This window comes from Eleutherodactylus coqui, chromosome 3 (assembly GCF_035609145.1).
Source record: "Eleutherodactylus coqui strain aEleCoq1 chromosome 3, aEleCoq1.hap1, whole genome shotgun sequence".
In the NCBI taxonomy this organism is placed as follows: domain Eukaryota; kingdom Metazoa; phylum Chordata; class Amphibia; order Anura; family Eleutherodactylidae; genus Eleutherodactylus; species Eleutherodactylus coqui.
In genome coordinates this window covers 117,907,751-117,932,857 of record NC_089839.1, presented here as the reverse complement: position 1 = coordinate 117,932,857, position 25,107 = coordinate 117,907,751, and the positions used below count along the sequence as shown (strand labels likewise).

Sequence of the window (25,107 nt, the reverse complement as noted above, 5' to 3'; positions counted from 1 at the left end):
ACTCACCCGGCCGCCGGCTCCGGTCTGCGCATGCGCCGGCTGCGCGGCAGCCGGCACATGAAAGAGCCGGGGCCGCCAGGCGCGGGTGAGTACGCGCTCGTCCCTGCAGGCGCTCGGGTCAGATCGCGCGGCGAGAATTCTCGCTGCCGGATCCAACCCGCTCGTCTGCAGGCGGCCTTATGGAACAATCCCGGCCTTAAAGCCCTCCAGTCAGTCCCAGACCCTCAATATTGGAGGTCTTTTGGAGTGGTGTCGGTGGGAGACGTTTATACGGACGGGAGTCTCCTCACATTTAACCAATTGCGGGAAAAAACACAGTCCCCACAACTTCAGCTATTTAGATACTTTCAGTTGCGGCACGCCCTGAACTCCCAATTCCCACCTACCTCCACAAACATATCCAAATACCCCACAATTGGTATCCTCAGATCCCAGGGGCCCAAGGGCCTAATCTCGGTGCTCTACACGCATCTCCTTTCAGCAAAAACCGACCATAACCCGCCCTCAGCCTACGATAGATGGAAGACAGCCATTCCGTCCTTAACACCGGAGGACTGGACAGATATATCCGAATCCCATCTCTCAGTTTCCCCTGCAGCAAATAATAAATTGATCCAGCTATATATTATCCACCAAGCATACCTCACACCCAGCCGTTTATATAAAATGGGCAACTCTTCCTCAAACTCCTGCCATAGATGCCGCCAGCCAGAAGCTAACTTCTGGCATTTGATTTGGGACTGCCCCCTGGTAAACGGATTCTGGTCTGAGATTGTATCCTTCATAAACTCACTACTACCACCCCCCCTTAATATTGAGATGGACCCTAAGACGATCCTATTCGGCCTATTGGAGGAAGAGGAATGGCCGTACCACACCCGCACTTTCCTACAAAAGACCTTATTCTTGGCACGTAAAACAATAGCTACTTATTGGATGGCTGCGGGAATCCCTACGATCTCATGTTGGGTTCGGTCGGTGAACACAGTAATCTCCTACGAAAAAATTATTTACCAAAACAGAGGCTGCCCAAACAAATTTCAAAAAATATGGGATATCTGGCTAGATACCAATTCCACCTTATCTGTAGACTGAACTCCCAGACTTAGGTTCCCTCTCTCCCCCCCACCCCCTTCCCCCTGCCCCCACGCTCTCCTGTGCCCCCATTTACTAAGCAAATAGCAAACGCAGAGCTTTATCTCATAAAGAATTCATCCAATAGGCATAGACGGTTTGAGTTTAATTGTTTAAGTTTATCGTAACCCAAAAGAAAAAATGTACAAGGAAAATGTTATGTTATTACGTTTGAGCAAGTTACAACACAGTATGTACTATTTGCAATATCGAGTTTATTCACCATATGATTTTATTATGTACTGTGCAAATTTTCCTTAATAAAGAAAATAAAGTTAAAAAAAAAAAGCCAAGATAAGGGGAATCTTAATAAAACTTAAAATCCAAGAAAGAAAAAACAAACAAGCAAAAAAAGATAGCTTACTAGACAATATCAAGAAACTAGAAAAAGCGCAACAGGAATCCCCCAAAAGCAACCTTCATTTAGAGTTAACTTCTCTGAGAAGAGAATTGAGAAAAATTTTACTAGATAACTACAACAGAAATCTTACCTTTTTCAAAGCCAACTACTATTCGCACTTCGACAAGCCTTCAAAATTAATGGCCAATTTAGTAAAAAAAAGACAGAACAGAGCCAAAATCCCTTATATAAACCATATCAACGACTCTACCGTAAGAATATCCCACCCCCAACAAATATCATAACAATTCAAGGATTTATACTCTAACCGCTATAACTACAGCCTCTATAAAAAAATTCTTAGATAGGGTGTCCCTCCCTTCCTTAGCATCTCAAAACGAGTCTCTAAATAATCCAATATCTATCCCAGAAATAACTAGAGCCATAAAAGGCTTAAAAATCACAAATCTCCTGGCCCTGATGGCCTATCAAACGAATACTACAAAATTTTCGCTACCTCTCTCTCCCCTCATCTAGCATCCATATTCAATGATGCAATTAATCAGGGAGAAATGCCAGAGGAAATTTTGCAAGCCACAATAATCACCATTCCCAAGCCAGGGAAAACTGCTGCTTCTGCGAACTTCAGGCCCATTTCGCTCTTAAATACCGACACAAAATTATACTCAAAAATATTAGCAAATTGGCTCTTGGAGCTTCTTCTATCGATCATCCACAATGATCAAGTGGCCTTCACGAGCGGCAGGAACGCAACAGATGGTGCACGAAGAACCCAGAACCTACTAGATTTGACAGGCTCGACTCGGACGCCTTCTCTCTTCCTTTCCCTGGATGCAGAGAAGGCATTCGATAGAGTTGACTGGGGATTTGCTTACACTGTTCTCCACAAATTTGGAGTGGGAGACAACTTCTTTCATGCGGTTCGGGCCCTTTACTTGAAACCTTCAGCAAGGGTTCTAGTTGACGGTGCCTTGTCCTCATCATTCCCTATCACAAATGGGACTCGTCAGGGATGCCCTCTTTCCCCCTTACTGTTTGTTATGCTAATAGAACCACTTGCAGAGATGATCAGAATGTCCCCAACGATCAAAGGCATCCCAATTGGACTGGGGCAATATAAAATCGGCCTCTTCGCTGATGATGTCCTAGTTTCCCTGACGGACCCTTTAAACTCACTAAGAGGTGTATACAAATGCATCTCTCAATTCAGCCTAGCCTCCTTTTATAAACTGAACCTAGACAAGTCTCAGATCATGGGCTTTAACATAGACAAAACACTGAAGGAGGATATCCAAAAAGAATTTCCCTTCCAATGGAAATCAGAAATTCCCTATCTTGGGATCAAACTTTGCAGCTCCTCGTCAAAAATTATTTCCTCAAACCTAGACCCGCTTTTCTCCCCTCTCAAATTGGAACTTGAAGAACTGGGGAAAAGAGATCCCTCTTGGCTTGGCAGAATGACCCTTTATAAAATGTTAATTTTACCAAAAGTGCTATATTTTTTTCACACACTGTCCTTTGCGATTCCCCAAAATACAATTACTAACTTTCAAAAAACTATTAAATTTCATTTGGAATAACAAAAAACCTAGAATTGCAGCTTCTATCCTATACCTTTACAGAAAACAAGGTGGGTTGGGGGTCCCTAATCTTCAAGCTTATTATAACGCGATTATTCTGAGCCAATCTGGCACCTGGTTGAAAGACTCGCGACTCCCATCTTGGTGTCTCATAGAAAGACGCAGAAACCAAAACAAAGCCCTAGACTCTCTTATGAAAGCCTCAATTCTGAGTATCCTTCACATAGATAATCCGTCTCTCCCCCATGCTCAAACCCTTTCTCCATTAATGCTAACTACTCTTCATTGTTGGAATCTCCTAGCATATAAATTCAAATCTATCACCAAAGGTCACTTAACAAATCTTCCCCTGGAGATACTCTCCTACTTCATTCAAGACTTAAACCTTAAAGAGTGGCTTCGGAGCGGAGTTAGACTCGTCTCTGATCTCCTGGACGGTGAGAGACCTCTCACCTACCAGGCCATTAAATTCAAATTCAACCTTCCTGATAAAGAGGCCTTCTCATACCTAAAAATCTCCTCTTTCCTTCGAAGCTCTCAATTAGGAAAGTTTGCTTTCCCAAAGGAACTAGAATCCCTGCTCTATAAATGTACAAACTCCAAAAACTTCTTAACAAGACTATTTTACGATACCATCTCAGGCAACATGAATAACACCAAGAGAATCCACCTATTAAACTGGGAACATGATTTACAGAACAAATTTCATATTGCTCAGTGGGTGAAGTCTTTTGAAACAGCAAACAAAGCCACCCTGTCGGCAGGTCTTCTTCAAACTCATTATAAAGTTTTGACTAGGTGGTACTACACCTCCACAAAACTAGCCAAATGTTTCCCAGGCACCAGTAGAGAGTGTTGGAGGAACTGCGGACACGAGGGCTCACTCTACCATGTATTCTGGGAGTGTCCTAAGATTCAAACCTTTTGGAAGGAAGTGTTTGGAACTATTCATACCGTCACAGGAGTTCGCCCTACATACTCTCCTCAACTAGCCCTCCTCCTCCTAAACTGTGGCTCCCTTCCTATGGGAAAAAGAAAATGGATATGCCACTTCCTTCTTGCTGCTAAGAATATTATAGCAAGAAAATGGAAAGAAACCTCTCCTCCTGCGCTGAAGGAGTTGTTGGACCTAATATCGGACCATCACTGTTTTGAAGGACTTTATGCAAGAAGTAATAACTCTCTTCCTAAATTCACAAGCACATGGAAACCCTGGCAGCTTTTTGAATTAAATTGTTTGTTTTTAACTTTATGGTAGTTACTCCATTTAAGTGTTTACTTGATTATACCAGAAAAAGATAACACCTACTCTTCTATTAAAGCATGTCAATATTGACTCAATAGTCTATGTACACTTTTCTCTGTCTCATTATGTAAGAATTTATGTACCATCTGTGTTAGACTTCGCTCAACTTTTGAGCACCAAATTCTAAATATGAAAATTCGCTTATATGTACGCTTTGAAAATGTCGAATAAGAAAAATATTTAAAAAAACAAAACAAAAGAAAACAACCCACACAGAACAAAACAACAAACAACAAACAAAAAACAACAACAAAAAAAGGAAAAAAAGAAAAACAAACAAAAGAAAAAAAAACCAACAAACAAACAAAAAAAGGGGGTTAAGAAGGGGTGGTGGATAACAGGGACTGGAGTGCGCAATTAACTTTCAAAGATGTTTTCCAGGCTTTCGTTAAGCCCCATGGGTATAAGTGTTTTGAGTTTAAAGATCCAAAACCTCTCCCTTCTTTTTAACGTTTCGAATCTGTTGACTGTGTGGGGAGGGATCTGTTCTAAAATAGTGATAGAAAATGACTCAAAATTATTGCTGTGGGCTAACGATGCATGTTTAGAGACGCTATGGTTTAAAAAGCCATTTGTACTATTGGATCTGTGTTTGTTAATTCTGCATCTCAGAGTTTGGGTGGTGTGACCAACATACTGGAGGTTACAGGGACATTCCAGTAGGTATATGACAAAGCTGGATGAGCAGTTGACAAATGATTTTATGGCAAAAGATTCCTTAGGTACGCTACTGGTGAAGTCACGTTTGTTATGGCACATGTTGCTACAGCATTTACACTTCATTGTTCCACAACGGAAGCACCCAATAAGTGTAGGGAATATGTGGTGATTGGGTGTTGATGGAGGTCTGCTAGTTCTGAGGTTGCTGGGGGCCAGAGAAGTTTTCAAGGTGCGGGCTCTCCTGAAGGTGATGTGTGGTAGGGATGGTAGATTACTGCGGAGAAAAGGATCGTGTAATAGAACTGGCCAGTGTTTTTCTAAAATTCTGCGTATCTGGGTGTGGCAAGGATCATAAGTGGTTATGAAATTATGTTTGAAGTTATGATTGGTGTGGGAGATCTTATGAGTTTGAGGATCATCACTAGTAGATCTGAAAGGCTGCATCAATTAAGGGATGAGGGTAAAGCTTTTGTTTAAATCTCTGTTTTAAAATTAGGCTTTGAGCATAGCAGTCATCTATTTTAGAGCAGTTCCGTCTTATGCGCTTGAACTGGCCAAAAGGTATATTGTTTTTCCACTTCCTGTAGTGTGCACTTCTGAAATCTAGGAAACTGTTACGGTCTACTGGTTTGAAGTAGGTTTTGGTAATGACCCTCTGGCCCTCATGACTCAGAACCAGATCCAAGTATTTAACGGAAACTGGGAAGCTTTTGCCAGAAAAGGACAGGTTATAGTCATTGGTGTTAAGATGGTTGGTGAAATTAATAAAATCTGCCTCCGACCCTTCCCAAATAAAAATGAGGTCGTCTATGTACCTTTTATAAAAAATTAGCCTACTGGACCATTCGTGTTCGGACAAAATTGGATGTTTTTCAAAGTCTCCTACGTACAGATTCGCGAAACTCGGCGCAAATCTAGTGCCCATGGTGGTCCCCTTGATCTGTTGGTATAATTGGGAGTTAAATGAAAAGAAGTTGTTTTTGAGTATGAATAAAATACTGTCAATAATAAATTGTTTTTGCTGTTGTGGAATCATGTGGTCCGCCCCAAGTACTGATGTGATGGTGGAAATCCCTCGATCATGTGGAATATTTGAATATAATGCTGTGATATCGAGGGTGGCCCATATATATGAAGGTTTCCACTGGATGGTGGATAGGAGACTTGTGAGAAGGGGTGTCTTTCAGATAGGATTCCAAACCTACCACATATCTTTGAAGCAGAATGTCAAATGTACTGTGATAAATTGCAGGTGATGGAGTTTATGCCTGAAATAATTGGCCTTCCTGGGGGATTCTTATCATCTTTATGGATCTTGGGTAAATGATAAAAAATGGGGGTACTGGGATGGTTGATGATAAGGAAATACTTTTCCTTTTTATTAAGGATGTTGTTCTTAAAGGCAGTTTGGATAAGGTCATGGTAATTCTGTTTGGTGGCAATGGTGGGATCTAAGGTGAGGGGAATGTAATATTGTCTGTCAGATAATATGTGCATGGCTTCCTGGATGTATGTAACTCTATCTTGTAAGACGATCCCGCCCCCCTTATCTGCATTATGGATAATGAGCTCATTGTTATCCATAAGGGTATTTAGGGCTGAGAGCTCCTCCTTACTAAGATTGTTTTTGATTGTACGGGTGCCATTAATGTTTCTAAATTCAGCTGCTACCAGGGAATAGAATGTGTCAATGAAGTTGCCTCTGTGATGAATAGGGTAAAATGTGGATTTAGGTTTGAGCATAGTGTGGAAAGGCTCAAGTGGGGCTGATGCAGATGATGGGGTTTGGGGGGTGTCGGGGCGTAGAAAGCAATGGGTAGAGTTGTCGCTTCCTGATGTTTGTAATATCGAAAAATGTCGGGTCAGAGTGAGCTTTCTGATGAATGTATTGATGTCGATGAATAATTCAAACTCATTGAACTTACTGTTTGGGCAGAAGGATAAACCCCTATTAAGGAGTTGTTCCTCTGCTCGAGATGAGATGATGAGATAGATTGAAGATTTTTACACCACCACTACTTTTTTCTTTTTGGGCTGGGTCCGTTTGGTTTTCCTATGGCCCCTTTTCCCCCTTCTGGTCTTTTTTTGATCTTTGGGTTCTCTAACTTTCTTTTTCTGGGCTGGGATCTTGAAGTAGTTTGTGATTGTTGTAGTCTTGGGGCTTTTAACCCGCATGAGTTTATATAACGAATACATATAATATATTTTTGTCCCTTTTTTTTTCTTCTACTCTCCCACCCTCTACCTCCCACTTTGCCTTCTAATGTGTTTTTTATAGCTTGTATGTTTTAAACACCAGCTGAACTAACTCACGAGGGGATATTCCCGAAACGCGTTTTCATAAGCTGATCACATACTTTATTAAATAGAAGGAGAAGTTTCCCAAACCTTTGGTCACTTCCTATTTGCTTTAACCTGGAGCGTTGCGTCTTCTCCACTGCCAGTTTTTAGTCCTATCCTCTTACTCTGTTACACCCACCCAGGTGGTGCGTCATCTGGTCAGACAGCACCTCCACTATTGAAGTTACCACTTCACTCTCTTCACCACTTTTACAGTATCATTTTTCACAACAAACACAACTGTACGGGTTTTGCTCCACCCCTCTTTTTCCTCCTTGTCCACACGCTGTGACATAGAGTCCACTCAGAAGAAAAAGGACAATGAAGAGTAAGAGGAAATGGAAGGTGATGAGTTGCTTGACTTAACATGGACAGACAGAGAGAGTCATGATAACAACTTGAAGGGGGAGGAGGAAGAGGTGGACAGTGCACAACTGCACCATTCTAAGACAGGGTGTAGGGTGTCGTGGACAAACATAAGGGCCATACAGTTACCATCAGCTACTACTAGTTGCAGCAGCAACATCAGGCCCACAACTAAGTCTGCTCCTAGGCCTTGTATAAACTGTGCATTCTTTGAAATTGCACGTGGGGTGTGGTCATCTGTAACATTTGTGATAAATGTTAAAACATGGCAAGAACATAAACAATCTCACAACGCAACATGTATGAGTAGCCACATGAACTCCCAATATTCAATGCCTTGGAAAGCCCACCTGGGCCAAATGGCAAAGAGTCAGCCTCATGCTGCTCCCTCTTCCACTACTGTACCTGCCTCTTCCTCCATCTTGCTCCCTGTTCGTGCTGTAGCCTCAGAGAGGCAATTTTGTGTAAAGGCAGTTGCATTCCTACTTCAAGCCTCTCCTCTACAACTGATGAATGTACTGCAGGCTTTAGAGTTAGTCCTTTACTGACATTGACATTTAAGCCATATTGCAGCATGTGCCAGGCCAGCAGCCAGCCCTTCATGCCCTAGTTATGAGAAAGGTAGAAAGAAATACCACACTAATCATCCACGAGCACAGAGCCTGAATGTAAGCATTGCATAGCTGCTTGCATTGGAAATCATGCGCCATGCTAACTTACAGTACCAGATGCCCAGATTTGTCTAAAACGTTGTCCATGCCCTGCACCACCATGCAAGTGATAATGCATTTTTGGTGTTAAAGAACGCTGTCAGTGGGAGAGTGTACCTGAACACAGACACATGGTCCAACAAGCATGGCCAGTGGGTTAATGTCATGCATATGGGGCAAGAAGTCAAAAGTGGTGGTCCATGTTTCATGATAGCCCCCAAGGGACAGCCTCTGATTGGTCCCTGCACTCAGCCAATCAGAGGCAGCACTCACCCATTCATGAATTCATGAATGGGTGAGTGAGAAGGGGACATGGCAACGGCGGACAGGTAAGTGGGTTTTTGGGGGTTTTTTTTACACTAAAATTCTTGTTTTTCCTGAAACAATTTAGGGGTGCCGGCAGACCATTGCTGCGGCTCCATTGAAGACAATGCGTACATTCCCTATGGTGCACGCATGTCCTATCTTTACAAGCACGTACCTGTAAAACACAGACATGTGAACACACCATAGTGAATGCATTCGTTCTCATAGAAGGGTGTTTTTGTTGCTTTTTTTTATATTTATACATGCCTATGTTGCCACTGCTTTTGCCTTCAACTGGACTATATTGGGTCTTTTGGCTCTGACCAATTATAGTGGCATGCATTTGCTCTCCACCTCACCTCAATAAGCTATCTTTTTTTTAGTGCTGCTGTATACTCTTTTCCTGGGACGTCAGTGTGCAGTTGAGATCGTCCTCCCCCCTCCCCTGCCTTCTCCTTTTAGACTCCGCGAGCAGGGGGAGGAGGCGTCCAGCAGCACACTGACATCACAGTGCGCACCTAGGATCAGCGCTGCTAGCAGCGCCGAGCAGAGGAGCAGCAGCGCTTCCACGAGTAGGGGGTAAGTATGTGGGTCTCGGGGGGGGGGGGGGGCACTATTACTACTGGGGCTGCTGTGGGATGTTACTATTACTACTGGGGCCGTTGTGGGATGTAATTATTACTACTGGAGCCACTGTGGGATGCCACTATTACTACTGGGGCCGCTGTGGGATGTCACTATTACTACTGGGGGCCACTGTGGGATGTCACTATTACTACTGGGGCTGCTGTGGGCGTCACTATTACTACTGGGGCCGCTGTGGGATGTCACTATTACTACTGGGGCCACTGTGGGATGTCACTATACTACTGGAGCCGCTGTGCGATGTCACTATTTCTACTGGGGCCACTGTGGGATGTCACTTTTACTACTGGGGCACCTGTGGGATGTCACTATTACTACTGGGGCCGCTGTGGGGTCTCACTATTATTACTGGGGGCCGCTGTGGGGTGTCAATATTACTACTGGGGCCGCTGTGGGAGGTCACTGTTACTACTGGGGACGCTGTGGGATGTATTTATTACTACTGAGGTCCCTGTGGGATGTCACTACTACTGAGGCCACTGTGGGATATCACTATTACTACTGAGGGCCACTGTGGGATGTCACTATTACTACTGGGGGCCACTGTGGGATGTCACTACTACTAGGGCCACTGTGGGATGTCACTATTACTACGGGGGCCACTGTGGGATGTCACTATTACTACTGGGGCCACTGTGGGATGCCACTGTTACTACTGGGGCTACTATGGGGGGGGGGGGGGGTAACAATTACTACTGTGGCCCACTGTGGGGTGTGAGCATTACTATTGGGGGCCACTGTAGAGTTTCACTATTACTACTGGGGCCACTGTGGGGTGTCACCATTACTACTGGGGCCACTGTGGGATGTCATTACTACTACTGGGACTACTGTGGGATGTCACTACTACTACTGGGACCGCTGTGGGATGTCACTATTACTACTAGGGCCACTGTGGGATGTCATTATTACCGCTGGGGGACCACTGTGGGATGTCACTATTACTACTGGGGCCACTGTGGGATGTCACTTTTACTACTGGGGCACCTGTGGGATGTCACTATTACTACTGGGGCCGCTGTGGGGTCTCACTATTATTACTGGGGGCCGCTGTGGGGTGTCAATATTACTACTGGGGCCGCTGTGGGAGGTCACTGTTACTACTGGGGACGCTGTGGGATGTATTTATTACTACTGAGGTCCCTGTGGGATGTCACTACTACTGGGGCCACTGTGGGATGTCACTATTACTACTGAGGGCCACTGTGGGATGTCACTACTACTACTGGGGGCCACTGTGGGATGTCACTACTACTAGGGCCACTGTGGGATGTCACTATTACTACTGGGGCCACTGTGGGATGTCACTATTACTACTGGGGCCACTGTGGGATGCCACTATTACTACTGGGGCTACTATGGGGGGGTCACTATTACTACTGTGGCCCACTGTGGGGTGTGAGCATTACTATTGGGGGCCACTGTAGAGTTTCACTATTACTACTGGGGCCACTGTGGGGTGTCACTATTACTACTGGGGCCACTGTGGGATGTCATTACTACTACTGGGACCACTGTGGGATGTCACTACTACTACTGGGACCGCTGTGGGATGTCACTATTACTACTAGGGCCGCTGTGGGATGTCATCATTACCGCTGGGGGACCACTGTGGGATGTCACTATTACTACTGGGGCCGCTGTGGGATGTCACTATTACTATTGAGGTTCCTGTGGGATTTCACTACTACTGGGGTCGCTGTGGGATGCCACTATTACTACTGGGGGCCGCTATGTGATGTCACTATTACTAGGGCCACTGTGGGATGTCACTGTTAATACTGAGGCTGCTGTGGGATTTCACTGTTACAGCTGAGGCCGCTGACGGGGTCACTATTACTGCTGGGGCCACTGTGGGATGTCACTAATACCGCTGGGGCTACTGTCGGGGGGGGGGGGGGGGGTCACTATTACCGCTGGGGTTACTGTGGGGGGTCACTATTACCACTGGAGTATGTTTCCACGTGGCAGAAATTTCCATGGTGAATTCTGCAGCATTTCCACATCATATTACTACTGGGGCAGCTGTGGTATGTCACTATAACTACTGGGGTCACTGTGGGATGTCACTGTTACTACTGGGGCCGCTGTAAGATTTCATTGTTACCACTGAGGCCACTATGGGGGTCACTATTACTGCTAGGGCCGCTGTGGGATGTCACTATTACCGCTCAGGCTACTGTAGGGGGTCACTATTAACGCTGGGGCTACTGTGGGGGGGTCACTATTACTACTGGGGCCACTGTGGGAGGTCACTGTTACTACTGGGGATGCTTTGGGGTGTAATTATTACTACTGAGGTCCCTGTAGGATGTCACTACTACTGGGGCCACTGTGGGATGTCACTATTACTACTGGGGGCCACTGTGGGATGTCACTATTACTACTGGGGGACACTGTGGGATGTCACTATTACTACTGGGGCTGCTGTGGGCGTCACTATTACTACTGGGGCCGCTGTGGGATGTCACTATTACTACTGGGGCCACTGTGGGATGTCACTAATACCGCTGGGGCTACTGTCGGGGGTGGGGGGAGGGGGTCACTATTACCGCTGGGGTTACTGTGGGGGGTCACTATTACCACTGGAGTATGTTTCTACGTGGCAGAAATTTCCATGGTGAATTCTGCAGCATTTCCACATCATATTACTACTGGGGCAGCTGTGGTATGTCACTATTACTACTGGGGTCACTGTGGGATGGCACTGTTACTACTGGGGCCGCTGTGGGATTTCATTGTTACCACTGAGGCCGCTATGGGGGTCACTATTACTGCTGGGACCGCTGTGGGATGTCACTATTACCGCTCGGGCTACTATAGGGGGTCACTTATACACGCTACTGTGGGGGAGTCACTATTACTACTGGGGCCGCTGTGGGAGGTCACTGTTACTACTGGGGCCGCTGTGGGATTTCATTGTTACCACTGAGGTCCCTGTGGGATGTCACTACTACTGGGGCCACTGTGGGATGTCACTATTACTACTGGGGGCCACTGTGGGATGTCACTATTACTATTGAGGTCCCTGTGGGAATTCACTACTACTGGGGTCGCTGTGGGATGTCACTATTACTACTGGGGGCCGCTGTGGGATGTCACTACTACTAGGGCCACTGTGGGATGTCACTGTTACTACTGAGGCCGCTGTAGGATTTCACTGTTACCGCTAAGGCCACTGTGGGGGTCACTATTACCGCTGGGGCTACTGTGGGGGGGTCACTATTACCGCTGGGGCTACTGTGGGTGGGATCACTATTACCGTTGGAGTATGTTTACACGTGGCGGAAATTTCCATGGCAAATTCTGCAGCATTTTCACATCATATTACTACTGGGGCCGCTGTGGGATGTCACTAATACTATTGAGGTCCCTGTGGGATTTCACTACTACTGGGGCCGCTGTGGTATGTCACTATTACTACTGGGGCCGCTGTGGGATGTCACTGTTACTACTGGGGCCGCTGTGGGATTTCACTGTTAACACTGAGGCCACTATGGGGGTCTCTATTACTGCTGGGGCCGCTGTGGGATGTCACTATTATCGCTCAGGCTACTGTGGGGGGGGGGGTCACTATTACCGCTGGGGCTACTGTGGGGGGTCACTATTACCGCTAGAGTATTTTTACACGTGACAGAAATTTCCATGGTGAATTCTGCAGCATTTCCACATTATATTAGTACTGGGGCCGCTATGGGATGTCATTATTACTATTGAGGTCCCTGTGGGATTTCATTACTACTGGGGCCGCTGTGGTATGTCACTATTACTACTGGGGCCACTGTGGGATGTCACTGTTACTACTGGGGCCGCTGTGGGATTTCACTATTACCGCTCAGGCTACTGTGGGGGGGGGGGGGGGTCACTATCACCACTGGGGCCACTGTGGGGGGTCATTATTACCGCTGGAGTATGATTACACATGGCAGAAATTTCCATGGCAAATTCTGCAGCATTTTCACATCATATTACTACTGGGGCCGCTGTGGGATGTCACTAATAATATTGAGGTCCCTGTGGGATTTCATTACTACTGGGGCCGCTGTGGTATGTCACTATTACTACTAGGGCCACTGTGGGATGTCACTGTTACTACGGGGGCTGCTGTGGGATTTCATTGTAACCACTGAGGCCGCTATGGGGGTCACTATTACTGCTGGGGCCGCTGTGGGATGTCACTATTACCGCTTGGGCTACTGTAGGGGGTCACTATTACCGCTGGGGCTACTGTGGGGGGGTCACTATTACTACTGGGGCCGCTGTGGGAGGTCACTGTTACTACTGGGGCCGCTGTGGGATTTCATTGTTACCACTGAGGTCCCTGTGGGATGTCACTACTACTGGGGCCACTGTGGGATGTCACTATTACTACTGCGGGGCACTGTGGGATGTCAATATTACTACTGGGGGCCACTGTGGAATGCTACTACTACTGGGGCCACTGTGGGATGTCACTATTACTACTGGGGCCACTGTGGGATGCCACTATTATTACTGGGGCCACTGTGGGATGCCACTGTTACTACTGGGGGATGTCACTATTACTACTGGGGCCACTGTGGGATGTCACTATTACTACTGGGGGCCACTGTGGGGTGTCACCATTACTATTGGGGGCCGCTGTAGAGTTTCACTATTATTACTGGGGCCGCTGTAGGGTGTCACTATTACTACTGGGGCCATTGTGAGATGTCACTACTACTACTGGGACCGCTGTGGGATGGGACTTTTATTACTGGGGCCGCTGTGGGATATCACCATTACTGCTGGGGGACCACTGTGGGATGTCACTATTACTACTGGGGCCACTGTGGGATGTCACTATTATTATTGAGCGTCCTAAAGTATAATGATGAGCAGCACCAGAAGTGGTTGAATATCTTTAAAAACGCATCAACTGATGCTTCTTTATTAGGCCAGATAAGTCCAGTAAAACACGATGTTTCGACCCGACAGAGGGTCTTTTTCAAGTGCATAAAATTCGCATGTTACACACAGCATACTTATGCAACACCTCCACCAATCACCAAGCCAACACATAATTAAAAACACCCACATACAGCTAAAAACAATATCATTACCTTCATCCGTGCTGTTCCATAACCATCGCACCATCTCTCACATGGAAGCGGCGTCAGACGTCATCAACGGGCGTCGCGCTGTATAGATGCATCACCACTTACTCCGGTCTGCTAAGACTGCGCATGCGTTCAGATCCCAAATTCACGCGATAGTTAGCGCGTGATGACGGCAACCCTTTTCGTCGCCGCTCGTTGCTATAAACAATGTAGGGAAACGAGCTCCCACGGGATCTCGCGAGACCTAGCATATAGGTTTAATGTTCAACCTGCCTACAGCACTAGCTGCAGCAGGCCGTACCTATGGAAATCTTTAGTTGTCCTTACTCCATGCTATCTGGATATATAAAGTCATTATAAAGGAGTGTTTAAAACACGGTCCGCACTGCATGGACATATTAGAGGAAAAAACTTATTTCAATATATTCAAACATTTTTATACATCTGAGTTGTCGCTTGCGTCTTTTTCTGTACCGTATGTACTAATTTATCCTTAAAATTAGGACCCCGTCTGTAAGACATAAGGGGTGGATGTTTAAATTCTGTGACCTCAGGATGACAGTGGTTCAAGATCGGCCAATGCCTCCTCAAGATGTTAGCTACAGCGTCAACTCAGATGGTGTTAGCACCACCCAGATTGGGTAATTTCCCATGCCTTGGCTGTTCCAGCTGCCATAATATGACCAAAGGCAATTCGTTCATACACCCTCGGACGGGTAAACGTTACCCGATTAAATATATGTTCATGTGTAATACCACTTACGTCATCTATGTCATCACATGCCCGTGCGGGCTCATATATGTAGGCGAGACAACAAAAGAATGCAGAACTAGAATATCGAAACATAAAAGTACGATCCGTACAGAAAAATCTGATGTACCTGTAGCCAAGCATTTTATGGATTTCCATCATGCCATAAGTCAACTTAAATTTCAAATAATTGATTGTGAGCCACCTAGTAGCAGAGGAGGAGATAGGGAGAGACGTTTAAAACTTAGAGAAGCACGGTGGATCTTCGAACTAGATGCATTACAACCCAATGGGCTTAATTTAGAATATGATCCTTTATCATTAGTCTGAATATTGATTCCATCCATTTCTGTATACAATTTTATTCTTTTGTCTTTTTGTTCCCACAGATTATGTGCCGCCATCGATGTTGTGTCCATAACCTACACACCTCCCACATCATTAAAGTATATGTTATATGGTCACCAGAAGATATATGGTCACCTTTGGGCTACCAATGGTTAAAATGTATCTAGTAATAATAACTGATAGCTATAATGTATTCAGTATTAATAAAATATATATTTGGTCTACAGATTGGTATTCTTGTCTGTGTATATATAGCGAGCCTCCTCTAATTGAGATCAATAACAGGGGTTTCTATAAGAGATTATAGTGTATAAAAATGTTTGAATATATTGAAATAAGTTTTTTCCTCTAATATGTCCATGCAGTGCGGACCGTGTTTTAAACACTCCTTTATAATGACTTTATATATCCAGATAGCATGGAGTAAGGACAACTAAAGATTTCCATAGGTACGGCCTGCTACAGCTAGTGCTGTAGGCAGGTTGAACATTAAACCTATATGCTAGGTCTCGCGAGATCCCGTGGGAGCTCGTTTCCCTACATTGTTTATAGCAACGAGCGGCGACGAAAAGGGTTGCCGTCATCACGCGCTAACTATCGCGTGAATTTGGGATCTGGACGCATGCGCAGTCTTAGCAGACCGGAGTAAGTGGTGATGCATCTATACAGCGCGACGCCCGTTGATGACGTCTGACGCCGCTTCCATGTGAGAGATGGTGCGATGGTTATGGAACAGCACAGATGAAGGTAATGATATTGTTTTTAGCTGTATGTGGGTGTTTTTAATTATGTGTTGGCTTGGTGATTGGTGGACGTGTTGCATAAGTATGCTGTGTGTAACATGCAAATTTTATGCACTTGAAAAAGACCCTCTGTCGGGTTGAAACGTTGTGTTTTACTGGACTTATCTGACCTAATAAAGAAGCATCCGTTGATGCGTTTTTAAAGATATTCAACCACTTCTGGCGCTGCTCATCATTATACTTTAGGACGGATGGTTATTTGAGGATTCAAGGGAATCGGGTCCTCATATATGGGCTTTTGCGCACCAGATTTTTCTATCTCCCACCACAGTGGTGCTTGGATCCAAAGGAGTGCTGCTGTGATATCTATTGTTTGGATGAACTATTATTATTGAGGTCCCTGTGGGATTTCACTACTACTGGGGTCGCTGTGGGATGTCACTATTACTACTGGAGGCCGCTGTGGGATGTCACTACTACTAGGGCCACTGTGGGATGTCACTGTTACTACAGAGGCCGCTGTGGGATTTCACTGTTACCGCTGAGGCCGCTGTGGGAGTCACTATTACTGCTGGGTCCACTGTGGGATGTCACTATCACCGCTGGGGCTGCTGTGGGTGGGATCACTATTACTGCTGGGGCTACTGTGGGGGGGTCACTATTACCGCTGGAATATTTTTACACGTGGCAGAAATTTCCATGGCAAGTTCTGCAGCATTTTCGCATCCAAAAAGCAATCAAAATCTGCACCTTGTCTATTTTGAAGCGGCCTACTCCTTTTTATAACGACAGAGGTAAAAATCATACACAGTAATAAGCCCCGCCTCCTGGCATGTTGGCAATTTGCGATAAATAAGTGGGTTTTGGGTTGCAGTTTGGGCACTCGGTCTCTAAAACGTTCGCTATCACTGATATAGACTATGGCATGGATTCCCATTAAAGTCAATAAAAAACATTTAGGGCACAGATTTGCAGTGGATTTAATGTAGAACAGTGTAGTTTCCCCTTCAAATCTGAGGCAAAATCTGTCATGCAAGCAAGTGCATGAATATGGCCCGGTTAAAAGTAATTGCATCAGTAGGTGTGCACCCACCAGTGCATCCCCAATGTATCAGTCCATCACTGGATCTTGCTTTCTATAGTTTGTAGAATTGTAATTTATTTTCCTTTTATTGGAACCATTTATAGACTGACTGTATCATTTGTATTGCAGCAACTACTGGATTTGGGTCCTCACTTTACAGCTTATTTCGCAGCATTCTAGCTGTTGCCATGTTATACAGCATCTGCAGCTATTCCATAAAGGTAATTTTCAATTACTGCCAACTGAATGTACGTTAGAATAACGTAATACTATGTCCAGATGTGGCAGGTTGGTTTCAGTGCAATAGTGGAACAGTGCATTCACAGGCTGTGGAAAAAATGTGAGCTGATTTTAGAATCCACACCATTTTCCCCACGGATTTTTGCTGAGCATTTTACCAAATGATGTCCACAATAGAATCTGCACCAAAATCTGTATGTAACATATCTGGGTTTGTAATGAGGATTTGTAGCTACATTTTGTCAGCAGTGTAAATATTAAGCTATTTTTTTCCAATGATTTTTATTGGTATTTTCAGCTTCAGCAATCGTAGGCAGGAAGTGCACTTTCACTGCACCCAGGACATAGGCCTCTGCACAAACCCTCAGCAATCGCGGGCCTAGAGCGGACTCCAATGCTAGCATAGCTGTGAACGTCTCATTAGCGCTGTATAGCTCCTCTTGTTTGTCCCAATGCAGTGCCCCGGATAGCTGGGGTAACGTGAGATAAAGTACAGGTTGGCTTCGGCCCACACTGCATGCCCTAGTTAGTCTGGCCTTTTTTCATAGTCACAGGCCACCGACGGTACATAAATAAATCCTATTGCAGTGCCCCGGATAGCTGAGGTAACGTGAGATAAAATACAGGCTGGCTTCGGCCCACACTGCATGCCCTAGTCAGGCTGGGTTTTTTTCATAGTCACAGGCAGGTACAACTCCACTATGGGAAGTCTGTGTGCACCCACAGCATGGGTGGCTCCCTGTAACCCACCGACGGTACATAAATAAATCCCATTGCAGTGCCCCGGACAGCTGAGGTAACGTAAGATAAAGTACAGGTTGGCTTCGGCCCACACTGCATGCCCTAGTCAGGCTGTTTTTTTTTCATAGTCACAGGCAGGTACAACTCCGCTATGGGAAATCTGTGTGCACCCACAGCATGGGTGGCTCCCTGAAACCCACCGACGGTACACAAATAAATCCCATTGCAGTGCCCCGGATAGCTGAGGTAACGTCAGATAAAATACAGGTAGGCTTCGGGCCACACTGAATGCCCTAGTCAGACTGGTTTTTTTCATAGTCACAGGCAGGTACAACTCCGCTATGGGAAGTCTGTGTGCACCCACAGCATGGGTGGCTCCCTGAAACCCACCGACGGTACATAAATAAAGCCCATTGCAGTGCCCCGCATAGCTGAGCTAACGTGAGATAAAGTACAGGTTGGCTTCGGCCCACACTGCATGCCCTAGTGAGTCTGGGCTTTTTTCATAGTTCCAGGCAGGTACAACTGCGCTATGGGAAGTCTGTGTGGACCCACAGCATGGGTGGGTCCCAGGAGGCCACCGACGGTACATAAATTAATCCCATTGCAGTGCCCCGGATAGCTGAGGTAACGTGAGATAAAATACAGGTTGGCTTCGGCCCACACTGCATGCCCTAATCAGGCTGGGTTTTTTGGGGGGGCCAGATACATAGAACACCGCGATGGGAAAACTTAGTGCACCCATACTATGCACAGACCCCTGTAATATTCCTGTAGCAAAGGTATAAGCTGACCCCACTAACAGTTATGTTGCAGAAGTCTAGGTAGACCCCAGTAACATTTCTGTAGTTACAGTATAGACAGACCCCAGTAACATTTCCGTAGCAGCAGTATAGGCAGAGCCCAGTATTAGTAACATTTCAGTGGTAACAGTATAGACAGACCCCAGTAACATTTTGGTTGCAGCAGTATAGGCAGAGCCCAGTAACATTTCAGTAGTAACAGTATAGACAGACCCCAGTAACATTTCAGTTGCAGCAGTATAGGCAGAGCCCAGTAACATTTCAGTAGCAGCAGTATAGGCAGAGCCCAGGATTAGTAACATTTCAGTGGTAACAGTATAGACAGACCCCAGTAACATTTCCGTAGCAGCAGTATAGGCAGAGCGCAGTATTAGTAACATTTCAGTAGTAACAGTATAGACAGACCCCAGTAACATTTCAGTAGTAGCAGTATAGGCAGAGCCCAGTATTAGTAACATTTCAGTAGTAACAGTATAGACAGACCCCAGTAACATTTCAGTTGCAGCAGTATAGGCAGAGCCCAGTAACATTTCAGTAGCAGCAGTATAGGCAGAGCCCAGTATTAGTAACATTTCAGTAGTAACAGTATAGCCAGACCCCAGTAACATTTTAGTTGCAGAAGTATACGCAGACCCCAGAAACATTTATGTAGCAGCAGTATTGGCAGACCCCAGTAACATTTCTGCAGCTGAAGTATAGGCAGACCCCTGTAACGTTAATGCAGTTACGCTCCTCTCCTTTGGCCCAAACAAGTTTCTCCGATAACTGTGGTAACACGAGAGAAAATACATGATGCGCATTGCTGATCCCCTGACCCCAAGCGGGAGGAGGAGGTGGCATTACAAGGCCAAGACACCATGACCAGGACCCACTATAGTCTGTGTGGGAAGCCCGTTAGCGGGCCCAGGGTCAGGCTCGGTTCTGCGCTTCCACCTTCAATTTTGCCTCCATGGGCAAAATCAAACCTTCAGATAGGAATAAGAGCCAATGGACAAAAGTAAAGCCACAGAACAAAACTGGAAGCGACAACAGCTATGTGGAAAAGCTAGTATTTTCTTAGACAAGAGGGGCATTTGATAGCAATGAAAAGGATATTCTAGGTACTAAAAGTCTGGACTCCTCCTCATCTCAATCAGAAATATGGAAAGGCTTCATTCATATGTTTTCTGTTGACCATTTCAAAGTGTTAGCAATGCAAGTTTCTGGCTATACCACTCATCTTTGTCAGGAAATACCAAAGATGATCACAAGTAAAGGCCTCATCAATCAGTCCAAAATCAGTCCGGGAGTATGTGGATCTCAGCTGGCCTGCTTCCACCAAGGATATGTGCCTGCTGCTACTCTGTCCCCAGCCCTGCAGGGATGCTGTGTTCTATAGTCGGCTCTATTCCTACCTCAGCTGTACACTAAAATATGTAATTATTATCAGTACCAACAAGATGGAAGCCACTATTGCTCTACCGGTCGGCTGAATGCTTCAGCTAGGAATAATGGAATAGGACCCCGGTTTTATTTTGTTGGTTTTCGGAACAGTTGCCATGATTAAGAGGGACGGCCGGGGGCATTCGTATTGTGCCGGTAGAGGTGAAATTCTTGGACTGGCGCAAGACGGACCAAAGCGAAAGCATTTGCCAAGAATGTTTTCATTGTTGGAGGAGGAGGAGGAGGGGAGGGTTTAAAGGAGGTGGCATAGACCGCCGCAGATACCAGAACCGAGGAAGGACCCGCAATTCTGGGTGTGGGTAGGACGTCCCAGGCTCTGACTCAGTCCCTGCCTCCACCAAATTCACCCAATGTGCCGTCAGGGAGATCTAGTGTCCCTGCCCGCCAGTACTTGTCCACGTGTCCGTGGTTAAGTGGACCTTCCCAGTAACCGTGTTGGTGAGGGCACGATTGATGTTGCAGAAGACGTGCTGGTGTAGGGCTGGGACGGCACACCGGGAAAATAGTGGCGACTGGGGACCGAGTAGCGTGGGACCGCCGCCGCCATCATGTTTTTGAAAGCCTCCGTTTTCACAAGCCTGTACGGCAGCATCTCCAGGCGGATCAATTTGGCAATGTGCACGTTTAATGCTTGAGCGTGCGGGTGCGTGGCGGCGTATTTGCTCTTGTGCTAGCGATAGCTGGATGCTGCGCTGAGAGACATTGCTGGATGGGGCCGAGGACAGCGGAGTCTGCCTGCTCATCAGAATGTGTCATTTTCATGGAGTGAGGAGGCTGGGAGGAAGGAGGAGCAGCAGCGAGAGGATTCAGAGTTGTAGCAGTGGATGGCATAGAAGACTGGGTGGTCGATACATCGCTGGCTGCATTTTCTGCTATCCACTACAGGACCTGCTCACACTGCTCATTTTGTAATAAAGTTCTACCACGTGGACCCCAAAATTGTGATATGAAGCTAGGGACCCCAGAAACTTGCCTCTCTCCTAATCCCGCAGCAGCCGGCTGCGATTGACCTGGACCAGGAACTCGGCCTGTGCCCACACCCTCACTTGGACCTCCGCGTTCTCGCCTGTGTCCACGGCCACGTCCTCTAGGCCTACCCCTACCCCTCAGCATGGTGTATTTCGAATACAGCAGACACAGAGCGTTGTAAAAAATTAGGCGATTATTGGCCTGCACTTGGAGGCCGACAGCGGTACTGTAACGCACACTGTAGGCCGAAAAAATTATACGCTTGCCCGCAGAAAGGCCAAGCTGGCTAATAGTGAGCACTACAACTCCTAGGTGCCACGCAGTAAACTGCGCACGCGCACAGGTAGCCCTAAGGAGGTTTTTTTTTTCAAATGTTTTTGAAAAAACCAGCAACCTAGATAGCGTGTATATGTCTTTCCCGCTACCAGCGGCGGTGGGCGTACGCTGTGCGGGAAGTTGACGGGACGCACAGAGCGGTGTAAAAAATTAGGCGATTATTGGCCTGCACTTGGAGGCTGACAGCGGTATTGTAACGCACACTGTAGGCCGAAAAAATTATACGCTTGCCCACTGAAAGGCCAAGCTGGCTAATAGTGAGCCACTACAATTCCCAGCCGCCACAACAGTAATGCACACACGCACAGGTAGCCCTAAGCAGGTTTTTTTTTTCAGATGTTTTTGAAAAAACCAGCAGCCCAGATAGCGTGTATATGTCTTTCCCTCTATCAGCGTTGGTGGCCGTACGCTGTGCGGGAAGTTGACGGGACGCACAGAGCGGTGTAAAACATTAGGCGATTATTGGCCTGCACTTGGAGGCTGACAGCTGTACTGTAACGCACACTGTAGGCCGAAAAAATTATACGCTTGCCTGCAGAAAGCCCAAGCTGGTTAATAGTGAGCCACTACAACTCATAGGTGCCACGCAGTAAACTGCACACACGCACAGGTAGCCCTAAGCAGGAGCTTTTTTGGGTTACTTGTTGACAGGATTCTACACTAGCACTGTCCCTGCCTCACCAATACTTTCCCTATACTCTGTATAATTGGCTGCAGACTGAGAACGCAATAGTCTGCAGAGCCCAAGATGAAAAAAAAAAATTGGTGCAAAACTGCTCCCCGCAGCCACAACAGTAATGCACACGGTCACAGATAGCCCTAAGCAGGAGCTTTTTTGGGGTACTTGTTGACAGGATTCTACACTAGCACTGTCTCTGCCTCACCAATACTTCCCCTATACTCTGTATAATTGGTTGCAGACTGAGAACGCAATAGTCTGCAGAGCCCAAGATGAAAAAAAACTTGGTGCAAAACCGCTCCTAGCAGCCACAACAGTAATGCACATGATAAGATGTGGCCCTAAGAAGGACCGTTGGGGTTCTTTCAGACGCAAACAGTAGCCTAACACTCTCCTTATAGCACCAGCAACACTCTCCCTAATCTCTGCCAGCATGTGTCTGAGGCAAGCAGCGGGCGGGACTGCCTTATATACTCGACGGTCACTTGATCTCGCCAGCCACTCACTGCAGGGGGGTGGGATAGGGCTGGAACGTCACAGGAGGAAGTTGTAATGCCTTCCCTGCATGTCTATTGGCAAGAAAATGGCGCAAAACTTTCAGGGAAGGAAATGGAATTGACTCGAGTACCGCGTGGTGCTCGCCTCGAGTAACGAGCATTTCGAGTACCCTAATAATCGAACGAGCATCAAGCTCGGACGAGTACGCTCGCTCATCTCTAGTCCTTACGTAAAGTTTTGTATTCTGTTTTTACCCTTGTTCTATAATCATTTCCTGTACTTTTATTTCCTTTCAAACTATTACACACATAATATTTGTTTCTACTAATTGATATATATGTTATGTAGTGTATCTCCAGCAAGACTGAGGAAGAGACACACTTTGCCTCGAAGCACTTTGCATTTCTTAGCTGACTTTTATTAAATAAAGAAACACCTTCTTTCTAATCCGAGCATGTGAACATTTTTCTTAAAAGGGTTGCGCCACCCTATAGGCCATTTTTGGACTCATTAATTTTAGAGAGAAATAGATCAAATGTTTTCAATTATGGTTTTTATTTTGCCATATGCACACCTGTATAAACTCCATAAACGTAGTAAACTGTGGAATTAAATGAACATGTCCTTTTTCAGTTTTTGTTAGTTTTTTTATGTTTTTGCTGTGAAGAATAAATAGTTTTAAAAATCAATTTATTGTACAGGTAGTTACTGATATGATGATACCAAATACGTGGGATTTTTTAACATTTTTTTTTACTAATGCAGGAAAGTGCGCAAAAAGGTTCTTTTCTGTAATTTTTTTAACATGTTTTTTTACATAATTTTTTTTTTCATTTTTAAACTCCCTGCAGGGAACTTGAAACAGAACAGCTATGATAATGCATTGCAGGACTTCTATCAATGCCGTCCAGTGTACATCTTGTGCCACGTATACAGTCCTTGAACAGCTGTTCGAAGGTTCATACTGCTGTAAGAGATGTGAGCATGTTGCACATTTCGTAGCCCAGATCCTGGATCTAAATGAGCAGCTTGCAACACTGAGATCCATTGGCAATATGGAAAGGAGTTTGCTGCTCACTGAGACAGCACTTGTTGGAGTAGATGGCGGGCGAATGGTAGTTTGGGAGAACAGGATGGTCAGTCAGCTAGCTGGGTGACAGGAGGAGATGTAGAGGTAAGAGATCCAGGGAGGCTAGTCCTGAACTGGCACACCTCAACAAATTTGCAAGCTTGGCAGATGAGGGGGATGCCATTACAGGATTAGCACTGCTGCAGCACGACATGGATCCTGACCACCAGAGGGATATCTGCTCTAGTAAGAAGGGGAATAGAAGTATAGGGCAGGATAAACAGGTGCTGGTAGTGGGAGACTCAATTATTAGGGGGACAGACATGACAATCTGCCACAAAGACCGGGATTTTCAAATGGCGTGTTGTCTTCCTGGTGCTCGAGTTCGTGACTTTGCAGATAAGGTTGACAGATTACTGGGAAGGGCTGGTGAGGATTCAGCGGTCATGGTACACATTGGCACCAAGGACAATGCTAGAGGTAGGTGGAAGGTCCTTAAAAACTATTTCAGGGAAGTAGGATATAACCTTAGAGTCCTTAAAAACTTTTTCCGGGAACTAGGATATATGCTTAGGGCTAGGACCTCCAAAGCAGTATTTTCTGAAATACTACCTGTACCACGTGCCACACCAGAAAGGCTGCTAAAGATTAGGGAGGTAAACAAGTGGTATACGAAGGAGACGTTTGAGTTCCTGGAGAACTAGGCTGACTTTGATTTTGGCTATAGGCTATATCATAGGGATTGGCTGCATTTCAATAGAGAGGGCGCAGCTATGCTTGGGGAAAGAGGGCAAGAACATTGGAGAAGTGTTTAAACTAGGGACTGGGGGAAAGGCAACTAGAGAGATAGAGGGGAAAGTAGTGTAGATAGTAACCTGGGACTAAGTAAAGGAAATAGGGTGGAGCGGGGGGAGGGG

The 25,107-nt window shown here is 45.9% G+C and overlaps 1 protein-coding gene across 1 annotated transcript in view; it reads left to right on the top strand.

Annotated features, from left to right (window-relative positions):
* The window catches only part of PCNX2 (pecanex 2), a 397,565-nt gene that overhangs the window by 147,051 nt on the left and 225,407 nt on the right, over positions 1 to 25,107 (top strand). The window contains exon 14 of the mRNA XM_066594873.1: positions 17,542 to 17,633. Within this exon, the coding sequence (XP_066450970.1) occupies positions 17,542 to 17,633 (92 nt within the window). The remainder of the gene's footprint in view (positions 1 to 17,541; positions 17,634 to 25,107) is intronic.